At 42.6% G+C, this 25,515-nt stretch overlaps 2 protein-coding genes across 8 annotated transcripts in view; one reads left to right on the forward strand and one right to left on the reverse strand.

The window, feature by feature from the left end:
* The window catches only part of FEZ2 (fasciculation and elongation protein zeta 2), a 43,031-nt gene extending 35,011 nt beyond the window's left edge, over positions 1-8,020 (forward strand). For 2 of the 3 annotated variants that reach the window (XM_004265058.4, XM_004265059.4), the window contains 3 exons: positions 308-383; positions 3,223-3,288; positions 7,071-8,020. In XM_004265058.4, coding sequence (XP_004265106.1) covers positions 308-383; positions 3,223-3,288; positions 7,071-7,087 — 159 coding nt within the window. In that variant the 3' untranslated portion in view covers positions 7,088-8,020. The remainder of the gene's footprint in view (positions 1-307; positions 384-3,222; positions 3,289-7,070) is intronic. The other variant, XR_007471115.1, reaches the window with a different exon arrangement.
* A 1,231-nt stretch (positions 8,021-9,251) lies between these two features.
* CRIM1 (cysteine rich transmembrane BMP regulator 1) overlaps positions 9,252-25,515 on the reverse strand; it is a 207,614-nt gene continuing 191,350 nt past the window's right edge. For 3 of the 5 annotated variants that reach the window (XM_004265060.4, XM_033419295.2, XM_033419294.2), the window contains 4 exons: positions 23,849-24,043; positions 16,822-16,944; positions 13,169-13,359; positions 9,252-11,700 (listed from right to left, as the gene is read on the reverse strand). In XM_004265060.4, coding sequence (XP_004265108.1) covers positions 11,524-11,700; positions 13,169-13,359; positions 16,822-16,944; positions 23,849-24,043 — 686 coding nt within the window. In that variant the 3' untranslated portion in view covers positions 9,252-11,523. Of the gene's footprint in view, positions 11,701-13,168; positions 13,360-16,762; positions 16,945-23,848; positions 24,044-25,515 lie in introns of those variants that run through there. The other 2 variants (XM_033419293.2, XM_049696434.1) reach the window with 2 other exon arrangements.

The following is a 25,515-nucleotide window of genomic DNA, read 5'->3' on the forward strand; positions in this document are numbered from 1 at the left end:
AAACTGTGTTGAAGTATTCAAGGAGAATGTTAGATAAGACTTCATTTTAAAAATGAACAAATTGGACGCATCACCCTCAGACTTACTCCTGTGAAATTTTCAATAATTAAAAGACAGAAAAGTTGATATTTATGTAAACAGGTGGGCAAAAAAAATGAGTTCCAGCTGAGATAGTAAGATAGCTGTGTTCATCACTAAAGTGGCTCATGTTTCTCATGTTATAAAACGAACCTTCTAGTAACTATATCAAATTTTTGCAGAGAAGGTAATTCAGATTTAAGTGACACTTTTTTTTTTAACTTGGCAGTACTTGACAACAGTCATTCCTTATGAGAAAAAAAATGGACCACCATCTATTGAAGATCTTCAAATATTAACAAAAAGTAAGCAAAGACAAAATTAAACTGTTACCTTGTTTACTTTTGCTGATTCTAAACACAGATTTTAGTTGGCTGGTTTTGTTTCTGTTATTGTTTTATTTTGTCAATTTAGGATAGTAAATGATGGATGTCATCATTTATTCTTTTGAGAATGAAACCATAAATGGTTGTGACAAACACAGCACTCGATCTAGAGTTGATTTGTATTTTTCCTGTTTTTCTTATCTTTTGAAACATTTACAAGCTGAACTTTTGGAGGAAAAATGTAACAATTTCCCATCACCTCTTGTATATTTAAGAATATATCCATTTATCAATTAATAAGGTGCTGCATGGATCTTATATTAGTATGACCGTCAGAAACTACTGAGTATGTAGTTCATTAGTATGACTGTCAGAAACTACTGGAAAGATTTAGAAAGCAGCCTAAAACACTCTCCTTTCTTAGGATTGTGGAAACCAAGGTAGGTAGTTACAGGTAGAAAATAAATTGATAGTAATATTTTAAGAATATTTATTCACTCAGCAAATATTTAATGAAGGCCTACTCTGTGCCAGGCCATGTTCTGAGCACTTGGGATACTTCAGTTCACAAAGCAGACAAAATACTCCACCTTCAATGGGCTTGCATTTTAAAATAATTTGTTAGACTTAAGAGACATTCAATATAATGTATATTTATGATGGCCATAAATGAGCCCTGAATTCTGGTTCTGTCCGTTACTTATAGGGATATCCTTGGAAGTCATTTACACTCTCTCAGTCACAGTGAAAAATGAGGATTAAAATATTTGCTCTCTTTACCTCATAGTAAATAAATTAATGTATGTGTGATTTGGGATAAGTCAATCACTTGGCCTTGTTTTTCTTGAAGGGATTGAATTTGCTGATCTGTTAGGTTCTTTCTATTTATAAATATCTGTGATAACTGTGAATTAAAGAGGGAGCCGAACGAGAGAGCATCACATGAGTGGATATTAATGATGATATTGATTTTGGAAATTGAGGTGATCGAGGCATGGGTGGCGGGAGCACGAGGAAAGAAATGTCTTATTTGCAAGCAGCCTGCCTGCTAACCTGAAGCTTTTATTCTTTCCTTTGAACAGTACTTTTCAGAACATTTCATGCTTATGTGATGCCAGCCTGTATAAAATAAAGAACTAAGGATTAACTGGGTGGCTAGCCCTCTACTTTTCAGGAAGAATGAGTGTCCAAGATCACACAGGAGAATGGTTCATTACAGGGCTGTGTCTCGTAATTTCCAGTCCACCACACTTTTTAATAATGCTGGATTTTAATAGTGCTGGTTTTTGGTACGTGATTTTATGTAGAACTGAAAACAAATCTAAAATATGATTGGAAGCAGAAATACTGAACATTAAGTATTTCTCTAAGAAGAGAGCACAGATATTGCCTAGAAGCCAGGAATTGCTGAGGGATCTCAGCTTCTCAGATCAAGGACAAACACATACTTAGCCAAACCAAAGTTGTCATAATTCCCACATCAGAATGTCCTAGGCCGATCCTTAGATGATGTCTTTATAGACTGACACAACTTGGAATTTGGGGTGAGTGAATGTATGTAGGGTATGTGAATGAGTGTCCAAGTTAATATACTACATGAAGACAGTAGACGGAAGGATGACCTTTACTCTGAAAGTTTAAGAAAAGTGGTTATCTCCTGAAAATTTTGGGGAGAATCTGAGCCTCTGCCGTCCCCACATATAGAAGTTACTGCAGGGGAAGCCCCGTAGAGACAGGCAGTGTTTAGATATGTATCCTTCTTCATAAAAGCTATTGGAGGTGCAATAATAGTAGTGATAAGAATTAGAATAATATTAGTTGTGCTAATAATGATGGTAATGCTTATGTAGCGTATATTATGTGCCAGGTACTACTTTAAGTCCTTTACACCTGAATTAGTAACTTAATACTCACAACAACCCTTAGAGACAAGTCTAATGATTATTCCCCTTTTACAGATGAGCAACTGGGTGGTTAAGTAACTTGCTCCCAGTCCCACTGCTAGGAAGTGGCAGAGCCGGGGTTTAAGCCCAGGAAGACTGACTTGACGGTTACAGTAGGTTGTCTTGTCATACGTCTGGGGGAGAACAGTGAGGCCTTTCCCCAGGATGCCCTGGAGAGTTCGAGTTGGCAGTCACTATGAAAGGGCAGTATAGGTGGCCTAGATGTTTTTTAACCACTGTAATAGTAGCTGTGTTCTCTGTTTTGTCTTTGCTTAGAGATCAAATTGTCAAATCTTTGCTTAGAGATCAAATTGTCAAAGATTCTCTTTAGGATGAGGCGAAATCACCCAGGTGCCTTTGGAGTATCAAGAAGTAAGCAGCCCGGCTGGGTGCTTGCTTCATGGGAAGTCTGTTCTTCATTTTTTTTCTTTAAAAGTTTCCAAGGAGGCTGACTGATGTGCTCCTTGGAGAGTACGGCTAACTCTTCATTTCCCTAAGAGTTCCTCCAGCTCATGAGACCTGCAGCACCAAGGTTCTCCTCTCCAGAGCCCATAGAAGTGCGCATTATGGTAACTCACTTGCTAGTATTTATGGTGACAAAACTGGGGCTCTGTGTAATAACCCAGCTCCTGTTTCCTGCCTCCACTGTTTAGAAATTTTAAATCAGGGTAATAGCTCTCAGGTAGCTGCAGTATTCTTACCTGAAAAACGACTTATTCAACTATAACAAATTCTTGAACATTTGCAGTTGTATTCTCTCATCCAGAAAATAGTCAATTTGCATGAATTGTTGTATCATGTAATTAAGACTAAGGCTACCATGACTGAGATTATCTGAATTTGAAATTGTGTTTTCTTTCTCCTTTATTTTGCAGTTCTTCGTGCCATGAAAGAGGATAGTGAAAAAGTTCCGAGTTTGTTAACTGATTATATACTGAAAGGTGAGTTTTAGAATAGTGTATGGGCAGTGGTTGGGAAGTTTTGATTGGTCAATAAATGCATTGTCTTGCTAATAGATTAAAAAGTAACTTCCAAATGCGCAACTTTTTTTTTTTTTTTTTTTTTTTTGTGGTACGCGGGCCTCTCACTGTTGTGGCCTCTCCCGTTGCGGAGCACAGGCTCCGGACGTGCAGGCTCAGTGGCCATGGCTCACGGGCCCAGCCGCTCCGCGGCATGTGGGATCTTCCCGGACCGGGGCACGAACCTGTGTCCCCTGCATCGGCAGGCGGACTCTCAACCACTGCGCCACCAGGGAAGCCCAAAGTGCGCAACTTTTATTTTGCAGGGTGAGAATAGATAACGTGACGACTTATTTATGCTTCCAATATCATAAAGTATGGTTATTTAAAATTTAATTTTTATTTGAAGTCCTGGGCTGGAAATAATTTCCACAGCTAAATTATAAACATCAAGGAAGGCAACGGAGGGACTTCCCTGGAGGTCCAGTGGTTAAGACTCTGAGCTTCCCCCACAGGGGGCACAGGTTCGATCATCCCTGGTCGGGGAACTAAGATCCCACATGGCTGCGAGGAGCAGCCAAAAAAAAAAAGAAGGCATTGGAGGAAATGTTGTGGAGATATTGCCATAATGATGTGAGTCTAAGGTGTTGACGCTGAGGATTTGAGAAAGGTGGCCTCTGTCCTCTTGGGGACGCTAGAAGAAGGACGGATGAAGGAGGGAACAGTTAGATCAGTTCACAGTCCCAAAGGGAACATGAACGGGGATGGGGTAAGGGGCAGGGAGCGGAGGGAGAAAGAGAAAAAGAATGGACTTTCATAAAGCCAGGGCAGTGAAGAGTGAGCCATACATCTTAGGAGCAAGATCGGCATCTCACAGGATGGGAACAGTGATGAGGCAAAGGAAGATCGTTTTGAGACTTTAACGAGATCACCTGCTTTGCTGAGGAAGGAAGAAAATTTGGATGATAGAAGGACTGAAGAACTTATTTAATTATAGGCAAAAATAATACTTTTCAGTGAAATTATTTCTTAAAAAAGTAGCAGTTTTTTAGGTAACATATTTTCAGAGCATCGTAAAATGCATCCTGTAGTGTTTGATCCAATTTTGAGAGCAGTCTGCCTCTGGTCACACTTCTCTTCTTTGGGTTCTCTCTCTTCTCCATCAAGAGTAGCTAGCTGAACCGAAGGTTGGGATTTGTGAGACGTCAGATAACTCAGATGGGACTTTTCTTCAATCATAGCTTCATAAAGGGGGAACCCTTGGTATAGTCATGAGCACAAAGTGAATATTACATGAGTATCACCTGTAAGACCTGACACTAAGCCAGCCATTAGTAGGTTAACAGGAGGGTAGAAAAGACTAAGTTGACATGATCGTTTTTTAAATAAGCTTTTTTTTTCTTTCTGATGGAGAAGAGTTTTCTCTTCCTATTACATTCTGAATTAAAAACAAAACAAAAGGGTTTCCCTGGTGGCGCAGTGGTTGAGAGTCTGCCTGCCGATGCAGGGGACACAGGTTCGTGCCCCAGTCTGGGAGGATCCCACATGCCGCGGAGCGGCTGGGCCCGTGAGCCATGGCCACTGAGCCTGCGCGTCCGGAGCCTGTGCTCCGCAACGGGAGAGGCCACAGCAGTGAGATGCCCGCGTACCGCAAAACAAAACAAAAAAGTCTGACATCTTTGTTTGCTTTTGTGTTGTGCTAGCATTGGTATGAAAGCTGGATTGTTCTGAGGTTTGTTCTTCATAGATGTGAATCAGGAATGAGATGCACATAAAGAACATGTCTTAATTTTCTATTATAGTGGGTCTCTAGGGCACTGCCATGAGGGCCAGAGACAGAATGAGCTTCTGAAGCATTCTCTAGCTATTTTATCATCAGACTGCATGGGAGAATTTTATGACCTAGAGAGCAGTGTTGGGGGGGGGGGGGATGTGGGCGTGTGATTTGTTTTTTTTTTTTAACATCTTTATTGGAGTATAATTGCTTTACAATGGTGTGTTAGTTTCTGCTGTATAACAAAGTGAATCAGCTATACATATACATATATCCCCATATCTCCTCCCTCTTGCGTCTCCCACCCTCCCTATCCCATCCCTCTAGGTGGTCACAAAGCACCGAGCTGATCTCCCTGTGCTATGTGGCTGCTTCCCACTAGCTAGCTATTTTACATTTGGTAGTGTATATATGTCCATGCCACTCTCTCACTTCGTCCCAGCTTACCCTTCCCCCTCCCTGTGTCCTCAAGTCCATTCTCTACGTCTGCGTCTTTATTCCTGTCCTGCAACTAGGTTCTTCAGAACCTTTTTATTTTTTTTAGATTCCACATATATGTGTTAGCATACGGTATTTGTTTTTCTCTTTCTGACTTACTTCACTCTGTATGACAGACTCTAGGTCCATCCACCTCACTACAAATAACTCAATTTAATTTCTTTTTATGACTAATATTCCATTGTATATATGTGCCACATCTTCTTTATCCATTCATCTGTTGATGGACACTTAGGTTGCGTCCGTGTCTTGGCTATTGTAAATAGAGCTGCAATGAACATATTGGTACATGACTCTTTTTGAATTATGGTTTTCTCAGGGTATATGCCCAGGAGTGGGATTGCTGGGTCGTATGGTGGGGGTGTGACTTTCCCTTTCTTCCCTGAGAACCTGGGACTGTAACCGCGACTCTGCACCACCTGCTATAGGGAGGCGGCATGCCTCCAGCTCTGCTCCCCTTGCTCGGGCCACTGGCGCTGGTCTGCGAGCCCAGGTCTAGCTAGACAGTACCTGCCACTGACGAGCTGCTTGTGTGCACGTGTTGCGGTTTTTGTCTTGGCTTTGTATTGTGAGGACTGGGTGGAAAAGAAGCTGGGGTTCAGACTAAAGGGTGACTCTGTACTCTGAGAAAATGAGGAGGGGAGTGTAACACTCAGAGGAGTTCACGTGCATGGGAAGGTGAGGATGGAGGGCTATTTAAAATGCTCTTTCCCACCCATTCTGGAAATCCATAGCCAGTTAGTGATTTCTCTTCCTTGGGGACCAGTAGAACATTTTGCCCAGGAAGAGGGTATTGCTCAAGGGAGAACTCTCCTCCCCCTTTCCTGGTGGGACTTTCTCCTTATTGTTTTTAATGCCAGTGACTATGGCTTAGCTGCCTACATATACCACCTTAATTTCAGTGCAAAGGTAAGAAGTGAAAGAAGGTAGAAAAGTGGCCTCATTTGGCTTGGAAAAGATGGGATGGATGCCGTATGGGCTACTTAAGCTTCTTTCTTACCGTTGTGTAATTACGCCACCGCAGACTGCTCCCACCCCGGCCCTCAAGAGCTGTGCCAAAGGCTAGTAGTGTAGCTCTGGCTGCCACTGTGCTGACCCTAGATGGGAAGAAAATTGTGTGCAGACACTTGGATCCTTCTTTGACTTCACTGGGGAGCCGTTTGCTGTGTTATAAGCCTCGTACAGGGCTAACGTTATGGGTTTAGATCTCTAAGTGGTACCCTAAGAGACATGGCCTTTTGGTATCTCATTTCTGGGCAATTCTAATCAATGTGTCTTGAGAAAACGTTTCATTGTTGGGTGTAGCCTTTTATACCTTAGAAAAAAATTGCTACTGTAGATCCTTGCATTAATGTTTAGTTCTAATGGTGTTTTTTATATACATATAAAATGTATATACATAAAATGTGTATAAATATATATACATCTTGTGTAAACATATACAAAATATTCATTTCTATTTAAAATTTTTTGTTTTGTTTTGTTCCTCTAGTTCTGTGTCCTACATAGGGCAGCATAACTTCAGGAACAGCTTTATCGTCTGTGGACAGCAAACTAAATTGCTTATAGCATCATTCTGAAAGCTGGCTACCATTACCTTCCTGCTATTGGAAACTCAGGACACCTGAACTTGGGTTTGTGATTCAGTATTACTATAGTGATCATGCCTTCTCTAATGCTTTATATTATGAACCGAGGGAACTACGGCACTATTTTGAATTCTAGAGATGTTTTGTTAAATACTAACAATTATGAACTCTTTTCCAGCTTTATAGAGTAAGGGGTAGTGATGTGAATTGTGCATGTACAGTTATATTTTTCATGCCTGTTCGAGTTTTTAAGGCTTTCTGGATCTAAACTGCACTCACTCAAGAACTAGATCAAAGCACTGAGAGATTTATACTCGTTATTTTTCAGTGCTGGCAAGAACCAACACTGATTTTTTTGTAAGAGAACTGTCAGTGTAAATATTACCTACCAGTATTGTCCAGAGAGACTAAGACTTAAAAATTGGGGTGTTCTTGGAAGAAGGGAAACCAGAATATGCGTTGTCTTGGCTTAATACTTAGTCAATATCGAAACAGCTGGAGACGACTGATTTTAGAGGTTGCTGCGTTCCACCGTTGTTCATATTTTAACCATTAAGATGCCACTTACTTTCAGAATCTTGTATTAACTTTAGAGGTTTCATTGCTTCATTTCACTTGTCTGTGAAGAAGTGTCCTTTAAAAGGAGTTTGTATCCTTTAAGGTGCTTAAGAAACTGTATGCTACAGCATTGCCCATTTCCTGTTACTGTTATATTTTATTCATGCCTATGTGTTTTCCTAAAGTAGTAATTCTAGAAACAGCTACTCATGGATCCATCACTAGTCATGAAAAACGTTTGCCGGTTCCAATCAAGTCAATGTCATTTAATAAATGTTGGGGAAAAAAAAGGTAATATATACTTGAGAGCTTTATTTTTGAGTTTTTGGTTTTTTGGTTTTTTTCTTCCCTTAATAGTGCTGGATTCCTCCCCTCACTGTTCACACATTGTCCATCATTACAGTGTGTGAGCTGGTGAAATCTTGATTAGCCTCATGATGCTAAGGAGGGGAGAGAGGGACTTTTTTCAGATCGTGCTAAGCTGCTGTGGAATGATGGAAGTCCTGTTCTTTTTCTGGGTCCGTGAGACATTCCTAACAGCCACGGCAGCTTCTTCCCATTGACAACATGAGTGTAAGTAGAGTCTCTATAGGACCTGCTGTCGGGGGGCTTTTAAAATTCCACTTAAACATCTGTGAGCATACAGAGCTACCCGGCTCAGTAAACGGGACACCAGGACTGCAACGGCAGTAGCTCAGTTTGGCGTTGATGCCAGCGTGGCACTTAAGCCGTTCTCTAGGAGTATGTGGAACTTGAGATGGTTCCTTGTTTTATTAATGTCTTATTTGATAGCGAATATGTGGAACTAATTTGTCCCTTGCCCTTGAATTGATGAAGATGCATACTAATACAATAATATTAATAATTTAATCTGAATTTGTAAAAATTGTCTTATACTGAAGAAATATCACTTTGGAGGGCATCCGAAAGAGTCAAAAGAGATTTTTTTTTGAAGCGACTCAACAGTGCTCTGTTTATAGTTCATTCTTAAGTTGATGCATCTAAAATGTATGAAAAATATGCTATTTTTTCCTATCAACTCAAAGTCCCCTTTTAATGAGGTTTCCTCTATTTTGCTTGGTAACCTCTTTCTTCAGCATTAGTAAAATCCTAGGGTTTCCCACTACAGCCTTTCTCCTACACATGATGAATGAGTTTGACACTAATGATGAGATGGGCGTGTTTCTGATCTGTGACTGACAACAGGTAGGTTTTAAGTTTCTCTCACAGCAGCATCCCTGTGCTGTACACTTGATTGCTGGGCGGGGGACACCCTTTTTTTTTTTTTTTAAAACAAGGATTCCTTGGGAAAGGCCTGCCTTCTGAGAGAAGCACTGGGGCTGCTTGTGACGCCGGAACTGACAGCCTTAAAGTAAAAGGACGAGTCATCTTTCTCATCTCAGACACAGAATCTTTTTGAAAGTGACGCTGTGTGATTTAGAGTCAAAGTGTTTATTTGCTGCCAAGAATCAAGTTGCAGGTAATCCTTTTACAGCCTTGTTTTTTGAAGAAAACAAAACAAACTGTAGAACTATAGTGCACTCCAAGTGCCATATATCTATTTTATTCTTCAGGAAATTATATTTTTCTTTTACAGAGCACAACAGGAACCAAAGTAAAAGAGTAATAGATATAGCACTCAGGATAAATCAAATCTTTAAAATAATAAAAAAATTTTACACCTTGTCCTATATCCTGTTAGTATTTTCATAATATGGCCATGATTGAAAAACAAAAAGCAAGCATTTACAATTTTTTGATAGACTTTTTATGCCAGGAATGGATTAATTGTCAACAAAAATTTATACTAATCAGGCTGATGTAGGTCTATTTTGGTAACATATCATTAACAAATTTATTTTGGAGATAAAAATATTGCCCCTTGATAATAAATCTTTTTTTCTTTGATGCAAACAGCTAGAACACCTTTTTCTTTTCTTTTTTTTGATATTCTAAGACAAAAGAAATGGTTAATCTTCAGATTAATAAATTAGGTCATTATAATAATAAATTAATTTTTTTTTAAAGTTCAGCAACCTCTGTCCAAGTATTTACAACAATACTTGAAAGTTCCTTTACAAAACAGAACACATTTTCTTTTCACATTAAGCATACTGGGTATCTGTGTCTTTCACAACAAGCATTTTAAAAAGAAAAATCAATGCAACAAATGGGTAATTAGTATAAAAGTGCTAAGAGCTGTTTGAAAAGTTAACACTATATAGTATACAGTCAGTTATATCTGAGGCAAACTACAACAAACTTCCAGCTTATTATGGACAATATTCCAGTAGTTGTTTCAAACAGTTGTTTGAAAAGAAAAAAAAAAAAATCCAGGAGCTGATTAGTGATGCAGAGACCAGTGAGCAAATTGAAAACCAAAAGCAAATCCAAATGAGGAAGATTTTAATAAAGGAATACCTTCTCCATAGCAGGTATGATGCTGACTGCTCAAGGCGTGTGCATACACACACAAACACACATACACCCAACACTCACACGTTTCTCTTCCCAATTAAACTGCAAGTAGATTGAGACTTTGTGTTAATCAAAAATTTAAGTGATCAAAAGCACTGATATGGAATGCCTGTTTGTTTTTTGTTCTGGTTAAAATCTCATAAAAATACATTCAACAGGAAAACATAAATTGTATGTGTATAAATATATATGCATATATATTATATACACACGCACACAAATACTTTTGTTTTTCTGAAGCATAAGATAGTTACATAAATATTCCTATAATTGCTAAAGTTTAAAGAGGCATAATTTTTTTTTGAGCTTCAACAAAGGTGCTTGAATAATATACAATTAAAATGAAGTAGTTTCTATTTTGTAGAATCAGTATATAATAAGGAAAAAAAGATCCCCAAACAGTCTTTTTTTTAAAAAAAAGTTTCTTCTTAAGCTAGAGCTTCAAGGAAAACTATTAACAACCGACAGAACAGAAGAAAGCAACAACAAACAAGGAAGTATAGCCCCTGGGAATGCCTGGTGTCCTTCCCCCTCTTCTCCTTCCTGCCACGCTGCTGTCAGAAAAGCTCCAGTGCTCACGTCAAGAAACGACTTGGGTTTTATTCATTTGCTGACTCTGCTAGGAACTGGCTGATTGACTGACTTGGAAGAAAAAGAAAGCAGCAAAAAGTATAACTGTATATATCCTTAATCACCCGCTTTAGAGAAACGTCGCTACCCCATTTCTCTTGCTTCCTCACCACCTACTGCAGCTGTGACTGTATATAAAAGAAGCATGTGGCTTTAGGCCTGGGTTGGCTATCAAAAGGGTCTGATGTGCTCGTCTGGTAGTCTAAGGTGGTTATGGCAGCTGGATCGCAAGGCCTTTTTGTTTTCCTGCTCACTCAGGCCTGAGCTTTGCAGCAACCAGTGCAAGTCTTCTGAGCAACAGGAAAAAAATATCCTCTGGGCCACTGGACTGGATTTCTCCACAAGCCAAGCTGACCTATTTGTCTTCCCAACACCACCCTCCCACCCATTCGCCCCAACCAAACTCACTGTCCCCGTCCCCAAGTATCTCTACAGCTATATTACAAGCAAATATACCTTAGCAACTTTCAAACCTTTGGTTCTAAGACAACACTTGGTCAGTTATCTTGAGGAAGAGTGGGAATGCTTGTTCTGCACACTGCTGTCGACAGAGCCCAGCCCAGGAAGTCCTCAGCGCTGTACATCAAGTCACAATCCAAAACAATCCACTAAGCAAGTGCACGAATTCTAGTTAAAGAGCAGATTGAGTCGTTTTTCTGTCTTTCAAAACCTCATCCACACTGCCTCTCTTCACACCGTTTGGTAGAAATTGTCTGCCTGTAGGTGGTTCTGTTTTTGCATGCTGTAGAAGCCACTGAATCTGGCGTCTGGTTCTGCGATTCTCAGCATTCTCTGGGAACCGTCCACCTGGACTCGGGTTCCTTTCTTGCAGTCCACAGATACCAGCTGATTATTTAAAGAAGAAGGCTATTTAATGGGAGGAGGAAAAAGAACCACAAAGAATTAACTGCTTTACATATCTCAAACCAACAGATATTTAGTACCTCATTCAAGTGAGAAAACAGCATCACAGCACATGGATGGGCAGACTGCGTGGGTTCACATCATGCTCTGGTGCCAACTATACTTTTTTTGTGGCTGCGCTGCATGGCATGTGGTACCTTAGCTCCCCAACCAGGGATCCAGCCTGTGCCCCCTGCAGTGGAAGTGTGGAGCCTTAACCACTGGACCACCAGGGAAGTGCTGCCAACTGTACTCTTATGAGGAATACTGACAAACTAAGGGGTGAAATGTCAATAAATTATGTCAAACGGAGGGGATGAAGGAACTGAGAAAATACGGAAGTGACATAATTATTTTCAAATCCTTGAAGTACAGACTAGTGCTTAAGAGGGTTGAAAGATGAGTGGAAGGTACCAGGTAGACAGATTTTAAGATAAACGGACCATTTCTTATCAGGCTGTAAAATCAGCATCCCAGGTTGGGCCAGTCTGTCTGTATCCAGCCATACACACTATGATATGAGCAGCTCTCTCCCCAGCTTTGCAGGTAGGGACTGTGTCTTGTGCAGCCCTGTATCCTGACCCAGCATGTGCCCAGCACAGAGGCAATTTACATATTTGTTGTAAGAAAATCAGTGAAAGTATTATTATCTGTATGGTAAATTGGCTGTTTTCAATTCTTGAGGTTGCATATCTTTTTTCTTTAGTAAAAACCAAACTGCAAAAAGTAGTTAGTGTTCAAAGGAATTATGATTTTTTTCCCTTCATGAAAATGAATTATTTCCTGCTTTTTAAAATAGGCAGATTGAGGCCCTTTGCATTTGTATTGACAACAAACACATATTCTTTCCCCTGCAATATGAAATCTGACCCCCTCCACCTTGTCTGGTATTATTTCACACAATCTCTTCATCGTTTGCTACCTTTCCCCTTTCTGCCTGTCTTTGACACATCTCCCTGTCCTTTGGACTTTTGTACATTGTCATGATCTTTTAGCTCTCCTCTTGCCCTCTTCCGTGTGTTATCTCCCTAACCTTGTGATTTTTTTTCTTCCTCTCCCAATTCTAAGTTGATAGATGGTTGAGAAATACCAAGTGACCAAGTTTTAATTTCTAATATAAACAACAATCACTTAGGAATCAATCCAGGGGTATCTGCTTATTTGAAAACTTTAAAGTAAATCCAGGAAATTGGATCTGTGAAAGGTCAGGATTCATTAACTGATGGATGATGGAGACTTGATCCAGCCATCTAGCCCAGGGCAAATACTATGTATCTTGATCACCACAGCTTAATGTGCATTTGAAGCTATGAGGAGCAAAGTAAACATTTCCCTGGCTAATAGAGAAGATATCAAGCAACTAAGGAAATCTAAGCGTACAAGCTTTCCTAGTCTGATCGTTTAAGAGGCTGAAACTTTGTCAGTACAATACCTTAGTTGGTGTTCGATACCAGCAAAGCAGTGGTATCCACTGTTTCTTCTGATTGATGAACAGGAATGCTATTATAATAGAGAGGCCTATTATTATGGGAACCACAACTGAGGCAATGGAGTCCAGCGAAGAATCTTCTCCTGAGTGCAGCCTGTTATTATCTCTGTAATCTACCTGGAGAGGACCCATGTCTAGAAGAAAAAAAATTACAAGCATTTATTACCTAAACCAGAATTTTTTTTTTTTTTTTTTTTTTGCAGTATGTGGGCCTCTCACTGTTGTGGCCTCTCCCGTTGCGGGGCACAGGCTCCGGACGCGCAGGCTCAGCGGCCATGGCTCACGGGCCCAGCCGCTCTGCGGCATGTGGGATCTTCCCGGCCCGGGGCACGAACCCGTGTCCCCTACATCGGCAGGCGGACTCTCAACCACTGCATCACCAGGGAAGCCCTAAACCAGAATTTTTAAGGATTATTTTAATTACATTGCAAATAGAGATCAGCAACGTGGTTTTATTGCTTCCTAGTACTTTAAGGCTAAAACATGATTAAAGTCTAATGTGGATCCAAAGAGCTCTTATGAGAGAGCAGAGCTCTTAGGGATGGATGTAAAAAATAAAATATTAGGGTGAGAAGTTTTAGTAATTGGGCAGGATGATGCTGATTCTAGCTAATAAAGAAAATAAGAAAATTCTTACGCAGACTTTAAAGAAAAAGTGACTAGGGCTTCCCTGGTGGCGCAGTGGTTAAGAACCTGCCTGCCAATGCACGGAACATGGGTTCAAGCCCTGGTCCGGGAAGATCCCACATGCTGTGGAGCAACTAAGGCCGTGCGCCACAACTACTGAGCCTGTGCTCCAGAGCCCGCAAGCCACAACTGCTGAGCCCGTGCTCCACAACTACTGAAGCCTGCGCACCTAGAGCCTGTGCTCCACAACAAGAGAAGCCACCGCAATGAGGAGCCCGCGCACTGCAACTAAGAGTAGCCCCCGCTCGCCACAACTAGAGAAAGCCTGCGCACAGCAACAAAGGTCCAATGCAACCAAAAATAAATAATAAATTAATTAAAAACCATTTTTTTAAAAGTGACTAAAATTAGACTACTGAAAATATTTTAATTAATGTTAACCTTTATGGTCTTCTAAGATTTTGAAGCAGAAACATCAGCTTAGCTCCCTGTTTACTAACAAATAGACTAGGACAAAGTATATGCTTCTACTTAGTAGTGTAATAGATAAGACTAATTAGTAGTGTACTCGTAAAAACCAAGCCAGAATCAAGAGCCTTGTCTTTTGGTTAATATTCTGGTTTACTGAGCTCTAAGCTAAAATGCCATACTTTTCATAAACTTGTTGAAAACTCACTGGACCTATTGGATCATTTTCCTGCCTTGGTTATTGTACAAGGGACGTTTAATTTTGCTCTTATAAATGGTGGTCTTTTTGTTCCTTTAAATCATCATTCTTGCAATGAACACTGCAGACAGAGATAACAAATTTAAATAGATACCAATCAGGAGCACTCTCTGAAGATTTCCTTATTTTTCTTTTGTTTCAAATAAACCACTGTAGTCAGGATGTCTTTAAATGCATCAAAGACCAGGTTAGTGAAAGATGCAGAACACATGCAATCAAAAGGACCTGCTTTTAAATTGTTCTGGAAACTCAGCTCATGAAGTAGTACAGCTTTGTGATGTTAATACTGTCTATAGTTTAAAACTCAGATTTTTATTAATATCCTTCTATGTGTACGTGGGGGGACGAGAAGAAGAGACCCTTCCTAGTCATTTTAGAGAGGCAGATGGTAATACTTTATAGGAAGGGGGAAAAAAAAGGGAACATATTTATCAGCATCAAGAAAAATGCCAAAGGGGGGAGTTCCCTGGTGGTCCAGTAGTTAGGACTCCGTCCGCACTTTCACTGCTGAGGGTGCGGGTTTCATCCCTGGCCAGGGAACTAAGATCCCGGAAGCAGTGCGGTGCGGCCAAAAAGAAGAGTAGTTTCTAATGCCAAAGGTAAAAGTAACTTTTTTTTTTTTTTTTGCGGTACGCGGGCCTCTCACTGTTGTGGCCTCTCCCGTTGCAGAGCACAGGCTCTGGACACGTGCAGGCTCAGCGGCCATGGCTCACGGGCCCAGCCGCTCTGCCACATGTGGGATCTTCCCGGACCGGGGCACAAACCCGTGTCCCCTGCATTGGCAGGCGGACTCTCAACCACTGCGCCACCAGGGAAGCCCAAAAAGTAACATTTTATTGATGAATTCAGGTTTTAAAAACACAATGAATAAAAGAATGAATTTTCACCTTCCCACATTCCAAATGATATTGGAAGTGTTTTTAGGAATATATGTCATATAAGAAGATTAAAACGTAAATTAAGGAAAATCTTGGGGAAAGGAAAATGAAGCTTCAGTTGAGGTCTGTTACAAAATTTAGTCCTTAAATTCTGTTTTGATGCAAAAAGCGGGCCATAAAATTAGCTTTAAGCTTCCTAGCAGCCAAAGCAAAAATGGAAATAAGCATCATCAATAAGATTCACAGTGTCTTTAAGATTGAAACAAATCAGTTGCTTAGGAGAATCATAAATTTTCTTGCTACTGATATATGAAGAAATTTCTCCTCAGGGTCTTTATAACAGAAATATTATGTCATACAGAGTCCTCAACATAACATAATAAATATGGCTATGCTTATGACTAAAGCTCAGCATCCAGATGAGTATGTGGCAAAGAGTAGGCACTAATATTTGTTGACTGAATGACTGTAAACATAATGCTGAAGCACCATTCAGTCAGCAGTTATATAAGGAGCCAACACTTGGGTCCAGGAATCTGGTGCTCTGGTCATCTGGCTTGATCCAAGCATAACACTTACAATATCTAGAGTAACAGGCCATTAATCTCTCAAGCAATGAATACTGCTTCTTCCAAAAGAAATATCAAAACGGTCTAACAGTGATTTTGAAAATGTCCTTGGAGTAGACAGGAGGCAGTACTGAGTCATGACTAAGAGCAAGCTTATACTGTTTTGATCAAGAGGACTACTTTTAGAGAGAAGGCAAGATTGACAGGAACTTGGCCTTGCTTTACCACTTAGCAGCTGAGAGGCAGAATAACATCTCTATTACACACGACTAAAAGGACAGAGCAAGGGGAAAAAAAAAACAACACATGGACTAATAAGCCTGATGAGTGGAAAAATCAACACAGTAATAAACTGAACTCCTCATGGAGTGAAAACTACCTGGAAGAAGAGGGTAACCTAACGCATAAATGCTTAATACAGAATCCACAGGAACAAGTGAGTAATTTATTATTACTCTGCTTACAAAGTTTATTCTCACACCTGCATTTGAGAGATGGCTTAGAAATTCCAGATACCAAGCTCTTATGACCAGGGACATATTTCTTTCCATCGTCATTAAGCCTCTGAGCATGTGGGACCAGAAAAAAGGCATTTTACCCAGTTACCTGCAGACTTATTTCATCATCCTGGGTTGTTAAATATGTTACAGCCAAGCAGGTCTTTCTTGGAGTGGTTATTTGAACTTACCTGGGCACGTATTTTAAAAGGTTACCCAAAAGAAGTTTTGAAAATTAGAAAAAAAAAAGTAAACCATACACAAGACTAGACAGATCTCAGCTGACTTCGGCACTTACCTCTGGGGATGTGGATAATGTCATTTTCACTAGGTGTGGGCCACAGGGGAACCTCCAGGTCAGTCTCTCCACGATGATTTGTCTTCTCAATGGGTACATTAGTTGGTTCTGGGACATACATTTCTAAAAGAAGGGGACATTTTTCATAAGAGATGACGGAGGGGCTCCTTACTGTTGACTTGTCTCCTCAATCCACATGGACGGTGCGTGCAATACAACACAATACGTCCTGGGACATGAAAGATCCAGTTTCCACCTTGACATCATTAATGCTACAGTTACTAGCTTTGTAGGGGTGGGAAACATGTCCTATAACGATTTAAAAAGACGGGAGAAGATTACTCCTCCACCTGGGTCAGAAGCTCTGCTTTTTCATGACAAACGCTGTTGGCTCTACAGATTCGTGCAAGCTGATGGTCACTGGCTGAAATGAAAGGATTTCTTTTACTTTCCATCTAATAAATTATACTTTAATAACTTGCTCTTTAATAAATGAGTGTTGAATCATTTATATGAAATATGTCACAGGAAGTGAAAAAGTTAAAGCATCTTCCATTCTTTATTCATTTCCCCTCCACTCCCTTCCCCTCAATGGGAAGGGATGTTGGCAGACCTCACGAGGTGCTGCCCAATTTAAGTCTTAAATGTCTACTGTGTTATTCCTGGAACCATGTAGACTGGAAACTGATCTTGAGTAAACATATTAATATTATCTAACTCGATCATACAGACACTTTGGTCAACAAGATACTACAACATGAAACAAAACCGAGAAGAATGATATTCATTCTCCAATATCAGGATTTTTCTTTTTTTTGAAGCCAAGTTCTAAAGGGACCAGTGAGAAAATCCAAAGCTTTCCGTGGTTCCTACATAAATATTTGTATATCCCTACTTCATCTGGCTAACAATAATTGGCCAACTTTTAAAAGAAATAATTCTTAAGAACCTCTGTTTTCAAAATATAACAATAGAAGTCAGCCTCAATCATGTACTTCTTGGCCAGGGCCTGCCATATTATTAACTGATTTTTATAATAGGGTTACCCAACATTGGTAATATGAAATACTCACTAATATTCAGCCTAATTTAGTCCAAAGTAAAATTCATGAAATACGTTATATAAGTTAAAAGAAAATCCTCTCTGCTCACAGTGATCACGTTCTATCCCAAAGTTACCATCCTTTCAAGAAGTGAACTTTAAAAAGGATAAATCTGAGAGAAGGGAAGAGTGATAGAGAATAGAGTATGTGCTAATCTTCCACCGTGAGCTAACCGAGCATCTGCCAGGGAAATAAATGCTAAGACGTTAAGAAATTGCCCAAGATTATGCACCCAGGAACCAGCAGAGCTGGGCTTCCAATCCAGTTCTGTGATTCCAAAGCCCAGGTCTTCCTATTGCCCCCAAGAATAAAATCACTTTGGCTTTTTCTTTTCTTACTTAAATTCTAAGACCTCAAACACGCCAAGAAGTAGACACTCTTAGAGTTTTGAAAGGTTCAACAGGTCTCTAAAAACTCTAGAATTAAAAAGAGAAGTTATTGAAAACATTTTCATCCACAGAAGCAGGGGTCTGAGTATAAACTAGTGATTCCAAACTTTTCTATCATCTGAATCACCTGAGGAGCTTATAAAATGTGCTGACGCTCACAGGTCCTGATTCAATAAGCCTGGGCTGGGTGGGTCTGGGGTGTGTGTGTGTGTGTGTGTGTGTGTGTGTAGGGATGGTGTTCAGCTCGCCCACTGAGACATCTCGATATGTGATACGAATTTCCTGGAGGAATTCGGGAAGAAAACCCCCTTGACATTTACATGACATCTTTCAGTGCCGTGGCACCCTGAGCCCCTGCCCTGTCTGGTCCAGCGCACAGCCTGGAGCTTTCCTATCCCAACAGGGGCTGACCTGCCACTGCCTTCTGAGGCCTCGGGAGAAAAGGCTAACGAGATCCATGCCAAAAACCTGTGAATGTCAGCAGCTAAGTAGCAAAGACCTCCTCTGCGGAGACTCCCAGGGCTGGGGTCAATTCAGTTCAGCCCAGGGTCTTTCCTGAGTGACAGCAGCAGGCAAGCAGCGTTGAAATTCTTGTGCCTCATACCTGCCTACAGGTAGATTTCAGTGAAACCCTACAAACAACACAGACTTGACAGTGTGAGTTCTCTTCCCGCAGGTGCTTAGAAAGGCCCTCCTTGGCAACAGAGGGGAAAGTTGGAAGGATCTACCTAGGATGCAGGAGGATGTCTTACTTAGTGATTGCTAATCACCATTGTTAAGCAAATATTTTCCAAGCATTTCCTATGTGGCAGGCACTGGCCTAAGCTGGGGGGATACAGTTGTGAGCAAGACCAGTCCTGCCCTCACGGGCCCCTCATGATGAGGTACTTCTCACCGTCTGGCAGCTCATGGCCTGTCCTCTGGACCAGTTTGCTCCACTAAACTCAGTTCCGCTCTGATTAAAATCTACCCACGCCTCCTTCTTTATCATAAAATACTCAAAGCTCCAGTTCAGAGCCCTCAAGTCTAAGGGGAGAGGGTCATTTCCCTTTGATGTGAACTTAAGAGGGAAGCCACCTCTGAGCAGCTTTGTCAAAAAGGATAAAACTTTCAGCAAAAAAACTGCTTGAAGAAACAAAAAGAAGTGTGGGTGCTGCTGTGTTTCCATGCCTAGGCCCAGGCCTACCATGGCCAAAGACTGCATTCAATCCCAACTCTAAAACAGAACCCTTCCGGCATTTACTACAAGAGTCCTTTATAAAGCTGCTGGCATTGTGGATGACAGGGCCAGGGGAGTGACACAAATCTTTACCTGGCCAGGTGGCATAGATCACGGGCACATGGTCAGAATTAAAGAATTACAGCTGGGGTCAGATTTGACCTGAACTTCAGAGGAACCTAAGACAACCTACTGGGGATGTACTTTACAGTCAGAGGCACCTGGCCCATTGTAAGAGCCACCCTCCTTAAAATGTCCTTTTCTGGATATGGGGCAGGGTGCTTGGGGCTTACAAGGGGAGGACACCATTTTCTGGGAGATGGGACCGTAAGTCACCTTAGGACTGGGGACTCCTGGGTCTTCTGCTAACTAGCTGCATGGCTTTGGAAAATTCACTTAGCTTTTCTCACCCTGTTTTCTATCAAATGGGACAAGTACTAACCAGCAAATCAGTTCACAAGTCTCGTACTCGTATCCAAAGATGGCAGAGGGGGAAAGTGCTTTGTAAGGGTGAGGCTGTTCAGAACGTTAGCTGATGTGCGTAGGGGACAAAGCCAAGTAGCTTGAGCTTTCCAGGTGAGAATCGGCAACGTGAAACTTCAGAGGGCCCAGGAGAAAAATGGGACAGGAATCCAGGCTTCCTGGCGGGCCACACTTAATCAAATGTAAGGTGGCAGAGCTCACCTGACTGCAAAATTTGCTGAGATTAAGATGGAGAAATGATTCATGAATAATACATCAGAAGCAGAAGGGGGACTTAACAGAAATTCAATTCCAATCCAACAGTAAATGCTGACTGAGAAGTCACTGGAGAATGCTCTAGTTATGAGCAGGATGTTAGTGAAACCTGCACTCTTTCCTCTATTAAACTCACAACCGAGGAGAGTGGCTCTTTCCCTCTGTTCCTGCCGCCATCACCTGAATTTGGGTCCTAACCATCACACATCTGGGACGTCTACAGTGCAAGCCACAGCTGTCCTGGCTTCTGGTCTCTCCCTGCTTCAGTCCTCCTACAGATCACTGTGTGGCTCCCCAAAGCACCTCCATGATCTTGTGTTTCATCTGCTCAAAAATGAGCCACGGGGCTTCCCTGGTGGCGCAGTGGTTGAGAGTCCGCCTGCCGATGCAGGGGACATGGGTTCGTGCCCCGGGCCGGGAAGATCCCACATGCTGCGGAGCGGCTGGGCCCGTAAGCCATGGCCGCTGAGCCTGCGCGTCCGAAGCCTGTGCTCCACAACTGGAGAGGCCACAACAGTGAGAGGCCCGCGTACCGCAAAAAAAAAAAGAGCCACGAAGGACAAAGGACAAAATCTACCTCTCCAATTGACAATTAAGGCCCTAAAAATCTGGACCAAAGTCATCTTCTCTGTCTTTATTTCCCGCTCCCAGAACTCCCTATTCCAGGGGCATTTGGCCTTGACCTTTCTGTCTCAGGGTCTTTGGTCAGATTACCCTTTCACTCCAATTAAGAGAACCCACCTGTCTTTCAAGGTCTAGCTCAATCCTTCAGTGAAAGCCTCCAAGACCTGCCTCTACTCCACAGGAAAATCCTATCTGTGAACTTAGCACTCGTGGTCTGTAGCTGGGCTGTGTAATGGTTGTCTCCAATTCACCCCCTCCCCTTATCTCTAGAAACCACTCTAAGTAGATTTTGCTGCCACCACTGTATGGAAATGGCTCTCATCACGACGACTAGGAAAACGCTAAATGCACAGCAGTCAGTCCCTGCTTCTCACCTGATGTGACCCAACAGCACAGCACTCCTCCTACCCTCTCTCCATGTGGCTCCCAGGTCATAGCTCTCTCCGTTTCTTCCCGTGTGGCAGGGGCTCATTCTCTGTCTCCTCTGCCAGTCCCTCCCCACCTGCCCAGATCCCAAAGTTGGAGGGTTCCTGGGCTCAGTCCCAGGCTCCCTTTTCCTCTCTATATCCACTCGCTCCTTGAGTGACCTCGTCCGGTCTCAAGGCTTAAAAACCACCTGTGGCTGACAATGGTCAAGTTTATAGACCCATCTCCCATTTCTCTCCTGAACTCCAGACCAGACAGATTCACTGTCTATTCATTATCTCCACTTAGATGTCCAATGGAGATGTCAAACTAAAAACTCCCCAAACCAAACTGATTTTACACCAGAGCTGCAACTCCATATTTTAGTCAAATACATTATAGTCGTCCTTGGCATCTCTCTTCCTCTCACTCCTCACATCATGTTCAAATGCTATAGATTCTACCCTTTCACTAGAATCAGAACCCAACCATTTCTCCTACCTCCACAGCTACTGCCCCGGTACAGGCCACACTCATCTCTCACCTGCACCACTGGCCTCTCTGCTTCCACTCCTGCAAGTCACGTCCCATCACTCCTCTGCTCACAACCCTCCAGAGTTTCTATCTTGCCCAATAAAATTCTAAAATCGCTCATGAGATCTCGTGTTTTGGCACACAGCTAGTTCTCTGCTTTCCTCTAGTTACCCTCCCTGCTCATGGGGTCACATCCACACAACCTCCCTGCTTCTCTTTAAACATTCATGGCATGTTCCCACCCCCTGGGCTTTTGTCCTGCCTGTACCACAGAGATTCTGCCTCTACCCCATGATTCCTGCCACTCTTCTGGGTCCCTTTATAAATGTCATCTGATCAGTGAGGCATTCTCGGATTTTCAGAACATCCTGTCTCCTGTTCTGCCTAGCCCCTCCTCCCCCACCCTGGCCTCGCTATGTGTTTTCTCTGTGACTCTTATCCTCATCTTGTGCGCTATTTACTGTTTACTTATGTGCTGCCTGTCTCTCCCTATGAAACCATCAGCTGTGTGGACGGGGACTTGTTGGATTCACCCTTGTCTCCCCAGGGCCTCGAGCAGTGCTTGCACAGGGTAGGCATGAGATGAATCTTGGTTGAATAAATAAGATCAAGTTTCACCATTTGAACTGCTCAAAGCATATTACTAGGAAAACTGGTATGAAACTTGTGAAACAGGTGAAATGTAATAGATAAAGCAACTCCAATGAGAAATACATGTTTTTCCTCATTCTTCTCGTGCAAAACACTTAAGGATTTTGTTCTTTCCCTATGTGGACAACGAGGGATACGACATCACAGAAGTGAACTTGTGACTCTCAATTTACACCTTAAACAAGGCCAAGGAGACTAAACTATGAAAAGCACCCAATAAGAGATCTGAAAAGGACTCAGCCTCCTGACCTGGCAGAATATCCCATCCTTTTTAGGGGATAAATGGACATTTTTAGAAGTGCCCATTAGGGCTAGTTTGCACAACAGCTAAACAAAAGGCAAATGTATGCAGAGCTCAGTGAAACTCTTCGGGTTTAACTGGCTATCCCATCTTACAAGTGCACGGTGTAGATGCCCTTCTAAGTTGCCCTGACTCCTAGCCCACTGTGCTGCACGGAGCAAGCCTCTAATACAATGCCGCAAGAAAACACAGAATCGAGGTGAACGTGGAGCGGCTCCTAGAGTGAGCCCTCCCTTTGGTCTGTGTGGTCTGGAGTGCCTGTGAAGTCTGTGTGTTCAGGGCTTTAGATCTGGAACACTGCCCAGAGGCTGTCCTGCTGAGGGCTCAGGTCCTGCATTGCTGGCAACGAGGGGCAGAAAACAAAAGAGCTGTTTTGGCAGGAGACACAGACATGGAAACCAGGAGAAGGCCTGGGGGAGGATCTGGGCAGCTGTGGGGGACTTCGGTTTGAAATTGGGAGGCGGATTACTAAGTTGACATGAAGGGTGGAATGTGGGGACAGACGTAGGCATGTGATTCTGCAACAGCCAGCTGGGGGCGTGCTCCGTGGTTCCGGTCTAGGTGGGAAGAGATGGAAAGTTCACAGGAGGGCTTGGGAGAAGGCTGCATGGGGTGGCCTGGGTACTACTGGAACTGATGAACTGAAGAAAGATTGGACCAGCATCGTATTGTTTAAATGCAGCTCTTCCATTCTGGTTCTGATAGATAGTCACCTTAGAACATCATTCCCTACTGTGTCCGATGATGGACCTTTTCCGCTAGGCTCGTCCAACACTGCACTAAAACTGTGCTACTCGGATACGGCAGGTGTCATTCACAGGTCTGTTACACCCATAAGGCCTGCCACTTAACGTTTAGAGAATGCAAGTCAGAAGAGAGCAATACTGGCATGGAACCAAAATCAGGCACTCACCTAGATGGTCACAGGCTCTCAAGTTACCCGCCAGGTCTCTGTTTGGGCCACAGGAGCTAAGGGATGGGTGGGGGAGGTTCTGAGTCTGTTCTAGCTTCCTTTTGAATCAACATCCCAGTTTGAAAAGTGGCAGGGCAGCGGCTTAGATACCTGGGCACATTGGGCAGCAGCTCCCTTCCACGTTGATGGGCTCGACGCAGGGCAACGGGGGGCAGCTGACGGTCGAGCAGAGGGTCTGGCCCTGCAGGCAGTAGCAGTGTGTGCAGCTGTCAATGTCCCAGCGCTCCTCATCAGCGTAGGCCTTCCCGCTGAAGTGGCATACCACCTTCTTTGGGATTGTGTCCTCTAGTGAAAAGAACGGCACATGGTGGAGTCGCTCCATGTGACAAACACAGTTTCTCATCATACTTGAGACATGAAGGGGAAAAGCTCTACACAATCGCAACATGCTCTAGGATTCCCAGAATTGGGTAAAACTTCCACCTCCCCAGTCCCTACTGTTGTTTTCCTCTGCTCAGCGGAAGCCTCTGAACTCTCATCTTGTGGCCTGAACCTGATCAAGGACCACTGAGGCTGACAGTAACTGTAACAACCAGCTGGGAACAATACCCGTTGGCCAAGAGTCATTAGACTGTCATTGCAAAATATACAAACTTAATCATCGCATGGCTGTTGAACATACCACACGAAGAAACTAAAACTGAAATACAAATAGGTAGGGAGACAGGATCAGAGGTTCTGTTGCATGGAAAGAGAGAAAAAGTCCAGCTGAGTATACTTATAGAAACAACTGAAGAAATTTCCATCTCCAGTTAATCTCTGTGTAAATGATGAAGGGGAATGATAAGGAATGACAATGGTCTGTCGCAGGGAACTGGCAGGCCTCCTGTGCTCTCCCAGAAGGGAATCAGCATTGAGATAACCATTTCCTTCATTTTTCAGGGATGCTGGATGGACCTCCCTCTCAGTAACGAGGACATTCCTACTTCAAAAACAACCTCACTTCATTTCAATCCATTTTTTTCCCCCAGCAAACTATGCTTTTTGAGAACTATATATATATATATATTTTTTTATTTTTTATTTTTTTTGCGGTGCACGGGCCTCTCACTGTTATGGCCTCTCCCGTTGCAGAGCACAGGCTCCAGACGCGCAGGCTCAGCGGCCATGGCTCACGGGCCCAGCCGCTCCGTGGCATGTGGGATCTTCCCGGACCGGGGCACGAACCCGTGTCCCCTGCATCGGCAGGCGGACTCTCAACCACTGCACTACCAGGAAAGCCCGAGAACAATATATTTTTAAGAGCTATTTTTTATGTATAAGAATTTACAGCTTAACACATTCTGCTTATCTTTTTTCTCCGTTCTCTCCTACCATCCTCACATCTTTCCTCCCCCAACCTTTTCCTTGAAAGTTCCTTTCTCTTTGATTCAACACCTTCTCCTGGTTTCTCTGAACTTACTAGTGGTCACATTCCCTCTACAGCTCAGAGTGAGGCCCAATGCCCAGCAAAGCAGCGATGGGGCCAATCAATGGAGAAACACAGGATGGGGGTGGGGCAGCCCCTCCCTGTCACTGGCCAGGCCGATAACTGGATGACTCCTACAAGGCTGGGGAAATTTTATGCTCAGATTCTATGGGCAGCTCCATTCACCACTGGTCACTAGTAAATGAAAAACTATAAAGGCATCTGGAAGGAAAGTTTCTTAGGAAAGAAGTGGTGTCTTCTCCCTGGAAGGCACCTTGGAAGCTCTGAGAGGGGCAGTATTCACTGCCCAGGCACAAAGGACAGAACCCACAATGCCTGAGGGGCAATG

Source organism: Orcinus orca, chromosome 13 (genome assembly GCF_937001465.1).
Source record: "Orcinus orca chromosome 13, mOrcOrc1.1, whole genome shotgun sequence".
Lineage (NCBI taxonomy): Eukaryota > Metazoa > Chordata > Mammalia > Artiodactyla > Delphinidae > Orcinus > Orcinus orca.